At 38.4% G+C, this 16821-nt stretch overlaps 1 protein-coding gene across 1 annotated transcript; it reads right to left on the bottom strand.

Annotated features, from left to right (window-relative positions):
• Window positions 1-11741: 11741 nt before the first annotated feature.
• On the bottom strand, window positions 11742-16335 carry LOC138886085 (uncharacterized). Its single transcript, XM_070167114.1, has 5 exons — window positions 16145-16335; window positions 15700-16069; window positions 15037-15131; window positions 14650-14701; window positions 11742-11936 (listed from the first exon to the last, which is right to left on the bottom strand). Exons 1-5 carry the CDS (start codon window positions 16333-16335, stop codon window positions 11742-11744), a joined length of 903 nt encoding a protein of 300 aa, XP_070023215.1.
• Window positions 16336-16821: the final 486 nt, after the last annotated feature.

Genomic DNA, 16821 nt, shown 5'->3' with positions numbered 1-16821 from the left:
AAGGATCCTTCCTAGGTGTTAGCCTGATAAGAGGAACCTGCTCTGATAACAATTGTTAGTTTGTATGAGTCCACCAAACACTAGAGTACCTGGTCCTCTACGAGATTCTGCTGAGAATGCTAATAAACTGTAAGTAAATGAGACACGGGATTTTTACGTGGAAAAATCCCACACAAGGGGACCAAAAAACCACGACCTACACCAGTAGGCTTCAACTTTACTAACTTGGAAAAACCTATTGCAAGCCACTTTGTAATGACTCTATTACAAGGAATTCAACTCAACTAACTTGTGGTACTCTTACCACAAGCCACTTTATGACTCCCTAGTTACAAATACTTTTACTAACTTGTGATGCTCTCACCAAAAGCCACTTTGTCACTCTACAGTTACAAAGGCTTTTGCTTATGACTAAACCTAGTCGCAACATAAACTTAAAGAGTTTACAAATTTTACAAGAGGATTCCTAATCAACGCTTCTAGCTAAGCAATTTAGGAGATACAATAAGCATAATCACAAAGTTACAACTCAAATAAGGACAACAACATGCTAACTTTCGGAACTGGTCCATAGTCACGTTCAACTTTGTTCTTCTAGCTCGTGAGGATTGATTTCTCTATTTTTGCAACAAGCTTGAATAAGAAACTGAAACATTCAAGTAATGTTTCAATATAAACTCATGTTGGTACACCTTGATCACATCACTTGAAATGATGTGAGCACTTTAGTTGGTCAAGAAGTGAGTGGGCGCATGAAATAGTGTAGTGTGGCAGAAACAATGCAGGCAGTCACTTCATTTCCAGCTGTGTCCAATTGACTTTGTACTGCTATGAGATAACCACAAGGGTATCAAGTCCTTGTTTAATTTCCTAGCTCCTGAAGCTGTAGCAGTTCACATTTCGCTAGAATCCGTTAAATGCAGTATAGTCCAAGTGTGTTAGGTTCCCTATCTGGTCCTTGACATTAAGTTTATTATATCATCAAAACACAAGGCAAAGATATTGAAAACCTATCAGTAACCAACTCTACATCATTGATCGAATAATTCCTTTCGTTCCATTTCAGCTTTCTTCAAATGTATGTAATTGCTTTTCTTGGTCTTTTTGCCCCCTTTTGCATGCATACATAGCTTATCTAAGTTCTCACGCATGCCAAAGTTTTTGTGCAACTCATATGGTCTCGAATATTACTTTTGGTTTTACTCCCCGGTATTAGGCATGGTAGGTGCAACTTTCTTTTGGAGTGCATACAATTTTGTAGTTAAACTGTTGTTACACAACCCTTTCCTATTTAGGTCACTGTGCTTTGGTTGAAGCCTTCTTCCTTATTTTCTCAACTAGTCTTTCATTGTGGTACATGGGGAGTGGGGATCCTCTAACTCTTGTAAGGCTACGAGCTTAACCCATCGTATGCCTGACCGAATTTTTGATGTTCTTCCTCACCTATAATTACCCGTGGTTACTTATCTCCATGCCCTTGTGCTTGTAGGGTTACTCCTGAACTAATATTTGGATTGACTTCTCGGTGGAACTTTCTTTTATTTTCGTAACACTCATATGGTACCTTTTAAACTTCCCTAACTCCTATATGGATATTTTTCAAGGACCACGATGTCATAACTGTGAGGCTGAATTCCCCATATTAGGGGTCCCTATGTTTATCTTGCACGATCTGTTGATTTGTCTGTATTCTTTTGTCTAGCCATAGCTAGGATCTTTTTGAATCAACTACTAATTTCTTGTTGCCCCAGTCTCGTATAAATATTATGCGTAATCTTTCTTGGGTCATTTCCTTTGTCTTAACTTACCTCTCGCACTGGCTTCTTATTAATCAACAATATATCGGGCAGGAACCCGTACTTCCTCTCTTTGATGTCGTGTTAGCATAATGCTCTGGTATCGTAGCATAACTGTAGGTTTTGAATATGTGCAATCTCATCCCTTTTTCGTTTTATTGCATCCTTTCTTTACAATTTTATAATTACTAGAACCACTTAATTTTGACTTAATACCACATTACTCCATATTCCCCACTTTAGGGAAGTACTAAGATTTAATGCTATGATGATCTACCTATAGATGTTTTACCTTTTCATCTTTGGCGTCTTGTCACATCATCGATGACCCTTACTCTTCTTACGGTAATCCTTCTGTACTAAGGATAACGAAATTCCTTACTCGCAAAGTGGCAATTACTGTAACTGGCACGTACAGTCTCTTAAGCTTAATTTTGCTCACATTGCTTACTTTAGGAAAGCATCTTCCTGAATGACCATTCTTTGAATTTCTCATGAATCTGTTTCTGTTGTCCATTGTACTATCGCTGGAACAAAATCTGAAATTCTCATAATGCCGACTATTATCAAATCACTCAGTCCCTAATTCATGTTTAGTTTATCTTGTTCACCAACCCATACTGATCTCTATTATTCTGGGGTCTAGCTTTTCCTATTGGTAATCACGTTAGGGTCACGAACTTACTTCTTGAAATGAGGATATACCTTCATAGCCTATACTCTTTTGTTTTCTTAAGGCCTATCACCTCTCGTCTCTTCCTTCACCTGACTATGGACACGGTAATACTGTTATCTTTTTGATCTACCATTGTCATCCATGTATTGCATCTTACTCATAATTCTTCCTTATCTCTCTTCTCATTACTCTACTAATATTTCTGCCTGTCTCTTTTTTGTGAAAACTTCAGCAAGACATTCTTTTGCTTTTTTCTCCCATTGTTTCATCCCTCGTCTCTTCGGATTGCTCAACGTCCTTACTCTACTAGGGAGGAGAGTCACACTAAGGTAATATTTATCCCTTCCAGGCTTTCAGTGCCTATCTTCTAAAGTACTCATATCTTGCTGTACTATTTTAAAGTGCACCATCTGGATGTCTCACAAAGAGATTTATTAGCACTTTTGCAATATCCTTTGGAAATGTCAACTAATACAGAAAATACATCTACCATCTAGGGTTACTCTAACCCCAATCGGATCCAGATGTTCTGTCCTTTTCTTAAACTACACTTGTTAGCCCCCATAGGGCATAACTGAGATGAGTACGCCCAATTATACATACCTCTGTTACTGCTGAATATAACTCAAAAAGCTTATATTCTTCTGCCTGAATTATAAACACTGTTAACCTTCATTAACCGGGCGTCTCGTACTCTTTCTCATATTACTTCGATTACTTGTTGAAACTTGTATTTATCTTCTAAATCTCTCATTGTCTTTTACCATTAAGGTGAATAGGTATTCTTTCCTCAAGTCTCCTTATCAAGAGGCTTACACCTTTCAGTACGCATATGATCTTCTGAAAACCTCACATTTACTTATCACAGGCATGATGCAAAGTCGAGTTCCTCTAACTCAAATCTTCCATAGCCATGTCTTTTGCCAATCATCTTTCTGGATGCAGGTATCATTTTATTACGAATAAAATATAAGTTAGGAATTTGAATTCTTACAACTTAACTCTACCACACGATCTAGAGTGAGAAGAAAGAGTGACAGTCCTAAATTCCATGTAGCCTCCTTCTTATAAGTATTGTGCACGACACACCCATAAACAAGACTCTACTAGACACTGCTTGTAGACATACCTAGGAAAAACTGCTCTGATACCACTTTTGTCATGACCCTAACCGATGGGCCGAGATGGGCACCTGGTACCTTACTCAATCGGGCACCAATATAATGTATATTTTCATGTCATACTATCATAGATAATTAAGCCGGAAGACGGCCCTGAGATAAGTAGAATACAACATGTGATACTAACTTATGCATGACATACGACCTATAAGATAAAAATAACCACTCGTATACTTAACAAAGGCCGACAAGGCCATATAATTTTTTACATACATGACATCTATCTACAAGTCTATAACAAAACATAATCTTCAGAAAGGCTGAGACAGAGTCCCGCCATACCAAACAATACACGTCTAAATCATACTAACTAAACAAGCAACTCTGAAGCAAATAGAGCGCACCAACATCTTCCGTTGAGATGATAGTATTCTTGGTGGGCTCTCGACCTGTCTATCAGGACCCGCGGGCATGAAACACAATGTCCCAAGGGAAAAGGGACTTCAGTACGAATAATTTACCGAGTATGTAAGTCACATAAATAAGTACATAACAGACATGGAAGACACATAGAGTAAATGACTCAACATGTAAGTCTTGAAAACTTTGTAAATCATAAAATACCTATAGTGTCATGCATATGCGTATGAAAGTCATGTCCTTCATAGGTACATGTTTCATAACATCATCAGCCTCTAAGAGCATTCCATCATATCATCTCGGCCACTGTGGGCAAATCATCAATGTATACCAGTTGATCAGGTCGTGGTATGTATATAACACCGTAACCTTTTCATATATCCCATATACATACACACACACACATATATACATATATATATATATATATATACGCATATATAAGTCCATCTAGTCATATGTCAATGTACATGAATGCAATGCATGAGAAATACGTCAATAAAATCTCTTAGAGTGTCATAAGATCATTATGCCTTTGTATAATATCATGAAGTAAACTTTTTCAACTGACATTTTTTTTCTGAGACCCAAGAACAGATGATAGAATAATATGACACATGAGGAATCAAGAACATAAGCATCTCTAATATTTCTATGAATAGAGTCATGTATGGAAATTGTGCATTTGCACGTTTCGTTTGTGTCGTATGGATCATGCCAAAAGAAAGAAGGGATAGTCTTAACATACCTGATCCGATTTTCTTGATAATCCCTCTAACATACATCAATTGTAACAATAACGTAATGGTGGATCCAAGTAGGGGAGAATCCGTATAATATTCTTGAAAAAGATTGCACCGTACTCCCTTAGAATCGTAAAATCCCATTGCTATTATGATAAATAGTTTCGTATGATTTTTGTTTAAGAACACACGTTACATTTGTAACATTATCTTACTGAAGCTAGCTTTGAATTGTAGAGATTGAAAATGAAGTAAAAAGCTCTCTTTAGTCTTTTGGGTGTGGGATCCACTTGTTTTCTTAGTTGGTCAAAGACTCTTCCATGTTTTGTCACCTTATAATGTGACTTAAGAGTCACTTATTTGGGCTATAAAATCAGGACACCTTGGCTGTCACATTAGGAGATTAATCATCCTTATCCAATAACTTAATTAATTTGTTAATCCCCTATTAACCAATTATCCACATAATCAAGAATTATCTCACATTACATAAAATGCTACTCACTTTTAATATACTTTATACACCTTACCATCATGGCCATATGGTACCTGGTACGGTACTTGTCCATAAGTATCGGGTATTAACGCTTGGCCAGAATTTTATCCCAACATGCCAAACTTGGACGAAAATTTATTTTCTTTGTCTTGCTTCCCCTCTCACCTTCATGAATTTACTCATCACTTGTTTGAAATAGCATCATCCTTATGGTCTTCAAATAATCATTTCCTTGGACTGATGTCAATTGCCTTACGATAAATTCAACGTACAATAATACAGGGTGCAACATCGTCATAATTTAATACTGCGAAGGGTAACATCCTCATAATAAAATACTGCAAGACGTAACATAATCTAATATAATACTGCAGGATGTAATATCGACGTAATATTGCGGGGCATAACATGTTTAATGTCATTTACTTCTATTTACAGGTTGTATGTGATTTAGAAGTAATGGTAAAGAAACAAAGCGAACACGAAGGTATAACGCGAACGCGAAGAAGCAGAAAGCCAGACCTTCGAGAATGCAAAGTATAAATTGTGAATGCGAAGAAGCAGAACTCAAACCTTCGCAAATGTGAAGGGACAATTGAGAACACTAAGCTGAAGGAAACAAACATTCGCGAATGCGAAGGTGTAGTCGCGAACGCGAAGAAGAAACTGGGCGGAAAAACTGGACAGTTCTGGAATTTCACGACTTTGACCCCAAACCATTTAACACACAAACCAGCTTATTTGTAAAATATCTTTGGACATCTTCGGGCAGTGTTTGACCTATTTTGAGAGAAGAACACAAGTTTTGGAGCTAGGGTTCTTGCACACATACTTTAGTCTTGAAGATTTGAAGCTTTTGGTTGAGAATTTCTTACTCATTTATGCTCATTTCTTTATTTCCTTGCTTTTATTGTTTATCTAAGTATGTAGTATTTATCCAACACTTGAATTTTATTTACGAAAATATTCATATTTAAAGTGTGGATTAAATATCTTGTTGTGCTTATGTATTGAATGATTTTTTATCTTTTATGAAGTGAGTTATTATTTTTTTAATTATTCTTGTTCTTTAATGTTTCTAAAATGATTAGCTAACCCTAGAACTCTCCCTTTCACTTCGAATTAATTTTGAGAAAGATTATTTGGGGTTAGGAAAGATTAAGTAACAAGGACTTTAGGTTTTAACCCTCATTTTATAGATTCTACCTAGGGAAAGGATTGAACTACTTGTAGTCATATCCGGGTGTGCTTAATCTCTTAATTGTTTTAGGGATAATTCAATTAGGAAGTCTTGCTAGTCTTTGAAAGAAGTTAATATAGAATTATTACCCAAAGCTAATTAACATAAACTTGCTCATAGTTGTTAAATCATAAAATACATTGGATTGTTACTTAAGTGTAATTCCCATGTATCCATACTTATAACCATTGATCATCTTACTTGCTTTCTAGGTTAGTTTACATTTTGCATTTAGCTATAAATATTTTCTCAATCACCATTCAAAGTGTTTGGCATTAGATAACAAGTGATAATTCTCTTACATTCCCAATTACCTACATACTGTTCTCTGTAGGATTCCACCCCGACTCATAATTGGGTAAATTATATTGCATGCGACCATGCCCATTTACTTTTTAGTAGTGGATTTGGACGTCATCATTTACCAACTGCTATTTGAGATGGTAAACAAAGTCTTGTTGCCTCGAGATGAGAGAAGATCCATCACCTCTCATGTAGACCTGTTCCTCATGGAAGCACTGGACAACTTCACGGCCATTAATCTGCCTGGGATCATGATATAGCACATAAATAAAGTGGCAGACTTTAAAGATGGTAATCATGGGATACCGTTTGGCTTCCTTCTTACCAAGGTCTTTGAGCACTTCAAGGTTCCTCTCAGACCAGTTAAAGTGGGCCCCAAGAAGTAAACTTTTTCAAAAGGCACTCTTGAAAAATGTAAGTGTATAGAGAAATTTGGAGGGGTTGCAAGCACTGCTACCATATCTCAGTTAATAAATTCTCAAAACAGTGTGCTTATGAGATTAGTCAGTTGAAAGCAAGGAATGCTATCCTTGAGACTCAGATAAGTCAGCTGCAAGAGGAACCTAGTTCTAGTCGCTCTCAAATCGAGAGGTTGCTCACCTGTCAAAGGAGAACACTAGGCTGAGGAAACAAGTGGGGGACCTGAAAGAGAGACTAGAAAATGTCAGCAAATGCTCGAATGGATTTAGTCCTCCAAACTATTTCCTCTGCCTCCAAACCTTCTCCTACAGTGCTTCTTAAATTCTATCTCCTCAGTGTCAAGTCTATAATATAGTTTCTGCTTCAGTCTCTCAGTGTCAGTTCTTATGATGATTACTTGTGGTATTTTTGTTGATTGTTCTAATTTGTGAATGTGGTAGTAACATAGACTCTGATCCAGCTATAAAATCTAAATTATGTTAATGCAAGTTTTTCCCTTATTGTTGTTTATACCTTGCTTTTATGCTTTGTTCTTAATCATGATTGTGTGCACATAAGTGGTATGAGTTAACTTAAAACTAGACTTCCTTCTTGCTTAATTGCCTGTTACTAATCTTTTTATGATGCCAAAAGGGGGGGGGAAATAATTGCACTGATTAATGGGTAATGCAGAAATTTGGGGGGAAACTTAAGGTCTTTCTGCTTCGCAGTCTGGTTCTTTGTGGCTCTTTTTGGGATGGTAGTCTGGTTCTATGTGGGTCTTTCTGGTTCACAGTTTGTCATCATCAAAAAGAAGGAAATTGATAGGTTACAATTACTTTGGTCTAAAGTATTTTGCTTTATGTTTTGATGATCTAACAAACTTACTATCCAGAACAAGATAAGGAACTTGTTAGACATTTATAAGACCTTAAGATCAGAAGGTTCTGGGTTAGGATCCAGCGTGGGATATGATTCAACTCTTCAGAGTGGAAGGAACAGCTAAGGGAATAGGTCCTTACAAATCCCCGAGGAGACTATACGAAGTCAACTCTCTATCTGGAAAGTTGCTGCTTGTAGACGCTACAGTATAGGAATAGTGTAGTAGTGAACTTTCAGGGGAAGGCTTTTTACCTACCTTGCTTACATCATTATATATAAGGTCATATATATATTATTAACATCAAGGGAGGTAAAACACATTCACTTGAATACTTAGATATATCACTCAAGCTCACTCACATGACTATTCAGCAAAAAAGTTTCAAGTGTTTCAAGAACAAATAACAAAACAACTATGGACCAGTTCCCACATCAAGTCATTATATGTACTTAGTTGAGTTGTAACTTTGTAATAGTTCTTCACTTGTATTTCCTACTTAGCTTGTTTAGAAGCATTCTGTAGGAACCCCTTTTAAACCTTAAACCTGTGTGTTTGAGTCTTGGCTAGGTTAGTCATGTTGTTAAGTCGTTGTAATAGAGTTATTACAAAGTAGTTTGTCGTAGAGTATTACAAGCTAGTGAGGGATTAAGAGGTTAATTCATAGGTTGTAATCTAAAAGTTGCTCAGTAGTGAAGTTGAAATCCTACAAGGGTAGGTCATGGTTTTTAATCCCGTTGATGTGAGAATTTTCCACGTAAAATTCCTCTTGTCATTATATTTACTGCAGTGTGGGTGTGTACTATTTAACCTGATAGAAAACCTGGTTCTCTATAGAGTTTTGTGGACCATTATATTCTATCAGTTCCATAACATACAGTGTTGATCATAGTTAGTGGTACATCATCATCTTCCCAACAGACTTGGTGAGCCCCAATTCATCCCGGGGTCATGTATTGTATCTTTTGTTCATATTTTTACCACGTTTTGAGGTATAACCGAGGCGTTGTACCGGCATTATCATAACTATCTTTTGTATCTTTAGAGGCTCCGTAGACACTATGTGGGTGGTATATGGGTGTCAGAAAGGTCAATAGATTATGTCGTTTTTTAGACTCTTGTTCAACTCAATCATAAGAATATATGTATTTTGAAACTTAACAATGATGTAACTAATGAAATGATTTAGTAATGAATATATGATCTTCCTATTGTCTAATTAATGAAAACATGTCTTCTCTTGATCGAAAGTGAGTTGGGTAGAAAGTGTTGAACATGCTTGCTCGGCCGGGTTCACTCGGTTGAGCGCCGGTCACGCTCCCCGAGTTTGGGGTATGGAAGCATGACCCCTAGTACTTTATCGATGAGATAAACAAGACTCTCCGAGTTCTGCATGCTACTGAGACGAAGGCAATGGAGTTGGCCTCCTACCGCCTAGAAGAAGTGGCATATTCTTGGTTTGACATGTGGGAGGAGTCCCATGAGGAGGTAGCCCTCTGGCGAGGTGGAGTGAGTTTGCCGAAGCCTTCATAGATCATTTCTTACCAGCTGATGATAAGGTAGCCCGTGTTGTAGAGTTTGATAACCTAAAACAAGTTAGCATGAGTGTGAGGGAGTACCATATGAGATTTGTGCACCTGTCCAAGTATGGTGGTTATATTTTTCCCACTATGGAGGCTAGAGTGCCAGTTTGTGCAGGGCCTCAGCCTTTTTGTTATTAATGAGGCCGTTATAGCTGCCTTGAATTCGGATATGAACTATTAGAAGATGGTGGCATTTGATCATTCCATAAAGACCCGCAAATTGAAGAATAGAATAGAGCAAGAGGGTAACAATAATCCACAGGAAACTTTGGTTGTTCTTATATTGGTGGTGGTGGTGGTAGGTCAACATTTAGGGGAGGGTCATCATTGTCGTTCCAGTCCTTTGCTCAGTCTTAAGCCAGGGCACATCCTTTAATGTTCAGTCAACAACAGTGGAGTCGTTTCACGCCAGGTCAGGTAATAGGGGATCCTACCAGCAGGGTCAGCCTAGTGGGAGGTTTCAGCAGCAGCAGAGGACCTCATGCCCTAGGTGTGGGAATATGCACTTAGAGGCCTGCTTCATAGACCTACCCATATGCTACGGGTGCGGTATCAGGGGTCACATTTAGAGTGATTGATGTTCGTCCTGCCAGAGTGTCGGTAGGGGTACGACATGGCCAGCTAGTTCTGCAGCTAATTCATCCACAACACCTCGTCTAGCTCAAGGCATTCCAGCTTTTGAAAGAGTTTCCCCAATCTAGTTTCAGACATAACAAAATTGGACACAAATTAGGAAGACATTCGTGGTTTCAGCGAATTTGAGCATTTTATCAAACATTAGGTGGGGATTATGATTTTAAGGTTCTTCTTTGGTAGATTTCTTCATCGCACAACCCAATATCTACCTCTTTGAGCTCAACAACCTTCCCACAACTTTGTTAGTAAATGTATGCATAGATAGCACCCTCATGCCTAAGAATAACAGTACCCATTACCAATCTTCTACTGCAAACTCAAAATTGATGACTAGGGTATGGAATCTTACCTCTTCTATGAAGACCTTGTGAATTCTCCTAGTATTGAGCAAGGATTGATGAACAATTAGCTTAGGGATTTCTTCTCCCACTCTAGACCACTTTCCACTTTCTAAAATATCAGTTGAAACTAGCCAAAATAACCCGAAATTTATTTTACAAGAAACGGGATCGGGTTATAAAAATAGAAAATGGACCTTCCGAACACAACTCTATGGTCATAGACTGGACCGCGAAATAGTTATGTGGTCTGCATAAGGGGCCGTGAAATTTACTCCAAAAATTGGGTTGGCCTGGATAGGTCTACGGCCGGGTCTGTGGTCTGCAGACTAGTTTTGCAGCCAAGAAATGGGCTGCAGAATCTTCCTCCGAAAATCTTCATGGAAAATTTTCAATGGAAGTGCGACCCACAAAATAGGTATGCAATTGCATAATGGACCGCAAAACAACCTTCAAATTTCAACTAAATTTTTACTCAACTCCGCATTGGATATGCGGACCGCGAAACAAATCTATGATCGCAACACATATCGCAGAATTACATTCTTTTGTCAAAACATTCCATCGACTCCTTAGTGCATTCTTCAACCCCAAAAGTCCATACCGCAGTGAGCAAGTTTTCTGCAAAGAATGTCAATAATCATCAAACCCATAAGCCTATCTTGGCATCACGAATCCCCGTGTTCTATGTGAAATTTTTACGGGGCCTTACCTCCTCCCGCTCTTAAGATCATTCATCCTTGAATGAGGGCAGAAATTCTCCATTAGCATCCAATGTGGCTCAACTATTACTACACACACTAGTATTTCAAAATATTGACTAACTCCCTAAATTTCAAAAAATTTGCTAGTCTCCCTATAACTTGGCCTATCCACCTGTAAGTGAATCCCAAAAACCAATCCTAACAACATATACGAAATCTGATGATGCAACATAACATGAAAACAACACCAATCGTGGCCTCGTAAGCAATATATTACAAAAAAGGAACACCCTTAACATCAACTGTACAAGTGATACATAATTTATATAAGGTAAGATCTTAAAATTCTTATAGAACACAACTACCTAAATACATAGTTATTCAAACAAATATGGGTACTTCTTCTTCATCTCTTCCACAGCTTCCAAGTGGTCTCTTCAACCTGCTTGTTCCGCCATAGCACTTTCACGGAGGCAATCTCCTTATTTCTCAGCTTTTGAACTTGCCTATCAAGGATGGCAACTAGAATCTCTTCATAAGTCAATTCTTCATTAACCTCAATAGTGTCAACCAGAACAATGAGTGTTGCGTATCCAACTACCTTCTTCAACATAGACACATGTAACATCGGGTGCACCAAGGACATCTCTAGAGGAAGCTCTAGATTGTAAGTTGTCACGCCCTAAAATCCGAGGAGCGCGACCAGCGCTCAACCGAGTAAACCCGACTGAGCAAGCCTGTTAGGTTTCATACTACCCTAATTCATCTTTGAATAAAGAGGAAATGTACACAATGAATCAAATGCTATAAACATGTCATTAACGATTCCATTTCATTTCCATTAACCACTTTGTTCACAATTTTGAAGATATTACAATTTTTATACATCATTGCAAAACATCATTATTTCTACTTTAATTCTAATACCCGACACTACCCACAACCTGTTTACGGAGCCTCTAAATACAACTGAAGAGTAATATGAAAATGCCAGCAACAAAACTTTGGCTATACCTCAAATACAATGTACATGATAAATAGATGAAACAGGACCCCGAAATGAAGTGGGGCTCACCAAGTCAGCTGAAAGGATGATGCAGCACTAGCTGCGACCAACACTTCCTGCTATAGAAACACCTACATCCATTTAAAGACATAGCGCCCCAGGCAAAATGGACGTTAGTGCCATCGAATAGCACTAGTATGTATAACTAAACATCATCTAGTTAGAAAGAACTTTCATACAAGAGTAAAGAGGAAATCATAAAGACAACAAAGTTTCAAATAAGCATCATGTCAACAATATAAGGAGGTTCACATGATTTTCACATAGTTCCTGAAATTTTAGATTGGACCATCTCACACTATTGCATCATTATCCACTTTGCCACTGCTTCTTTGAGTGGAGTCCGATCACGGCCCGATCGGCTAAGCCGTCTCCCGGAGACATTACCATTATTTCATTCACACTTTCCAGTTTCAATTATCAATACATTACCACCATGTGTATATATCATGGCGTCCGATCACGGCCCAATCGGCTAAGCCGCCTCCCTGAGACGTTACCATTTTCCATTATGCATCTCACTCCATTCTTTGGTTACGCATATGTCATTTCAAAGGCTTGGGGTCATAGCTATCACATCATATATTTGGCACTAGGCCACATTTCACGTCATTTCCAATTTCAATGTTAGATTTGTAATATTTAGGACAGTTGGTGCACACAAGAGCAATTTAAATTGTGAGCATAGATAAGACTTCACATAGATGGCACATTATATGCAGCTTCAATCTCAATTTAAGGTCTAAGAATTTAAATACAAAATTCATATCTTTTGCCCCTTTCAAGTTATCAAGATAGCACGTTGATCGTGTTGAGACACATCTTTCACTCATATAAGGTTACAACACCAATTCATGTAAAATAACAATTGATGCAACAATTCAACTTTAATCTTACCATATTCACACAAACATCGATGAAGCTCGATTTCTAAAAGACGGGGTTTTAGCCATACATACCTTGTTTAAGCTTTCCTTAAGTTACTACGACGTTCCGGAAATCCTAGAAATCCCAATCTACTTGAGACATAACAAAATTGAACACAAATTAGGAAGGTATTCATTGTTTCAGCTCATTTGAGCATTTTATCAAACACTAGTTGAGCATCTTGATTTCAAAACTCTTTTACAAGATTTCCTTCATTCCCCAACCGAATCTTTACTTATTTATGTTCAACAATCTTCTTTCCACAAACTTAATTTGTACATTCATGTATACATAATACTATTACACCCAAGAACCATACCTCAATAACCCATATCACAATCTCTACAACACCAACACAACCTAGGTTAGGCAACTATGGCTTCCAATCACAATCCCATGAGTTCTAACGTATATATCATACATAAATAATCACCATAGAGTAGTTATAGGTGATAGACATACCTCTTGTAATAAGAATCTTGAAAATCCCCACTTGTAGTGTTCTGGATCAATTTAGGAATCTGAATAGGAATCTATGGATTTTCAAGATCAATCCTTGTTAATATAGGTGTTTAGGAGTAGTAATCAACTCAAAATTCTACAAAAATATTACCTTGGATCATAGGAGAGAAGTATGGGACGGATTCCCCTTGATAGAGCAACCCCTAGCTCAAAAAATGACTTAGAGACTCTCCATACCCGGTCTTGGGGTATTTAGAGGTCTGCTACTAGCGCGCCCGCGCTAAGGCCGCGCTCACGAGACAGAATACTTCTCCATATGCGCGACTGTGCTTCCGCCGCGCACCTGGGCGCACATATGACACATGCCCAGTAAAATGGTCTAAACTTTCTGTATACACCTCCAAATGACAAACGGTTTGATGCATCGGAAACTAGACTCAAAGTTCTTTAATTTGATATGTTTTGAATCACACAAAACATTACATAACTAGAGATATGATTGTCCAAAATGAGGTCTTGTGCGTACTCATTCACAACTTTAGTCCATTACGAAAATTTCCAGCTTGGCTTAGACTTAGGCCTCTCCTTAGACTCTAAGTCACTTATAATATGCCTCATACACTTATTAACATATCCAATTGATATCCATCATGTTAAAATCACATAAAATATTATAATTAGCCTACATGGCAACTCGAAATCCTAAATTACTTAGCAAAAATTTTCCGGGGCCTTACATTCTCCCCCCCCCCCTTAGGATCATTCATCCTAGAATGAGGAGTAGAGTCTGTCCAAAAATACATATCATAACCTAACCATTTTCTCACACATCTTTAACTCCCAAATTTTGACTAATTACCAAAATTTTCAGAAATTTCGGTAGAGTTTCCCTTGTAACTGGGCCTATCCACCTGTCAGAGAACCCCAGAAACTCATCCTATCAACATATACATAATCCAAAGATGCAACATATTATAAAATGATGCCAACCGTGGCCCCATAAGCAATGCATTTCTAGAAAAGAAATACTATTATCATCAACTAACCATGTGATACATAATTCATAGAAGGTAAGCTTTCAACATCTTCATAGGACACAAATACTTAATTACATAGCTATCCAAACAAGTGGGGGTATTTCTTCTTCATTTCTTCCTCGGCTTCCCAAGTGGCTTCCTCACTTTGCTGGTTTTGCCATAACACTTTCACGGAGGCAATCTCTTTATTTCTCAACTTTTAGACTTGCCTATCAAGGATGGCAACTGGAATTTCTTCATACGATAATTCTTCATTAACCTCAACAGACTCGATTGGCACAATAGTAGATGCATCTCCTACTACCTGCTTCAACATAGACACATGGAAGACTAGGTGTACCAATGACATCTCGGGTGGCAGCTCAAGCTTGTATGCCACCTGACCAATCCTCTGAATGATTTTGTACGGTCCGGCATACCTCGGACTCAATTTTCCCTTCTTTACAAACCACATGATACCCTTCATAGGGGAAACCTTAAAAAAATACCCAATCCTCTTCTTTGAACTGCAAGTCTCTGCGGCGAATGTCCGAATACGACTTTTGGGGACTCTGAGTAGTTTTCAACCTCTCTTTAATAATTTTGACTTCCTCCATAGCCTAATGCACGAGGTCCGTCCCTATCAATTCAGTCTCTCCAACCTCGAACCACCCAATGGGTGATCTATATCTCCTACCATACAACGCCTCAAATGGTGCCATCTGGATACTAGCATGAAAGCTGTTATTGTAAGAAAATTCTATGAGTGGCAAATGGTCATCCTAACTACCTTTGAAATCAAGAGTACAAGCACGCAACATGTCCTCAAACGTCTGAATATTTCACTTTGCTTGCCTATCGGTTTGAGGATGGAAAGTTGTGTTAAGATTTACCTGCTTACCCAAACCTTGCTGAAATTTCTTCCAAAAGTTAGCAGTGAACTGAGCCCCTCGATATGAAATGATTGAGAATGGAGTTTCATGCAACCTGAGTATTTCTTTGATATACAACTGAGCATACCGTTCCACTGTGTCAGTAGATCTAATTGGCAAGAAGTATGCTGATTTCGTGAGTCGATCCACGATCACCCAAATTGAGTCGAACTTGCGCAGAGTGCGCGGCAACCCTACCACAAAATCCATGTTGATCATCTCCCATTTCCACATTGGGATTTCTATGCTTTGAGCCAATTCACCAGGTCTTTGATGTTTGGACTTCACTTGCTGGCAGTTTGGACATCTAGCCACAAAGTCCGCCACAACCCTTTACACGTCATTCCACCAATAAACTTCCCTGAGATCATGATACATTTTCGTAGAACCTGGGTGTACGAAGTACCTGGAATTGTGAACTTCTGTCGTGATCCTTCCCCGAAGTCCATCAATATCCAGAACACATAGGCGGCCTTGGTACCATAGGGTACCATCATCCATGCAAAGGGAAAAAGCTGTGGTCTTGTGTTTATGAATCCCCTCTTTCGGTTGTGCTAACAATGGATCGTTGAATTGCTTCTCTTTCACTTCCGCCATGAGAAATGATTGAGCCTTATTTTGCACAGTTACCCCTCCTTCATTAGAGTCCGCAAGGCGAACTCCCAAATTAGCCAACTGGTGAACCTCCTTGGCCAACGGCCTCTAATATGCCTCCAAATGAGCCAAACTTCCCATGGATTTTCGACAAAGAGCATCTGCCACAATATTGGCCTTTCCCGAGTGATAGAGAATATCAATGTCATAGTCCTTGAGTAACTCTAGCCATCTTCTTTGCCTGAGATTCAACTCCTTCTGCTTGAAAATATATTGAAGACTCTTATGATCCGCGAATATATCCATATTAACCCCATACAAATAATCACACCAAATCTTCAATGCTTAAAACCACCGCCGCAAGTTCTAAGTCATGTGTCGTATAGTTCTTTTCATAATTCTTGAGTTGCCTAGAGGCATAAGCGATCACCTGGCCATGTTGCATCAATAGCGAACCATCTATATCACATTCCTCTTACATATGACCTC

The sequence above is a fragment of the Nicotiana sylvestris genome, chromosome 2, assembly GCF_000393655.2.
Source record: "Nicotiana sylvestris chromosome 2, ASM39365v2, whole genome shotgun sequence".
Classification (NCBI taxonomy): domain Eukaryota; kingdom Viridiplantae; phylum Streptophyta; class Magnoliopsida; order Solanales; family Solanaceae; genus Nicotiana; species Nicotiana sylvestris.
The sequence above is the reverse complement of the archived record's forward strand: the minus strand, read 5'-3'. Positions and strand labels throughout refer to the sequence as shown.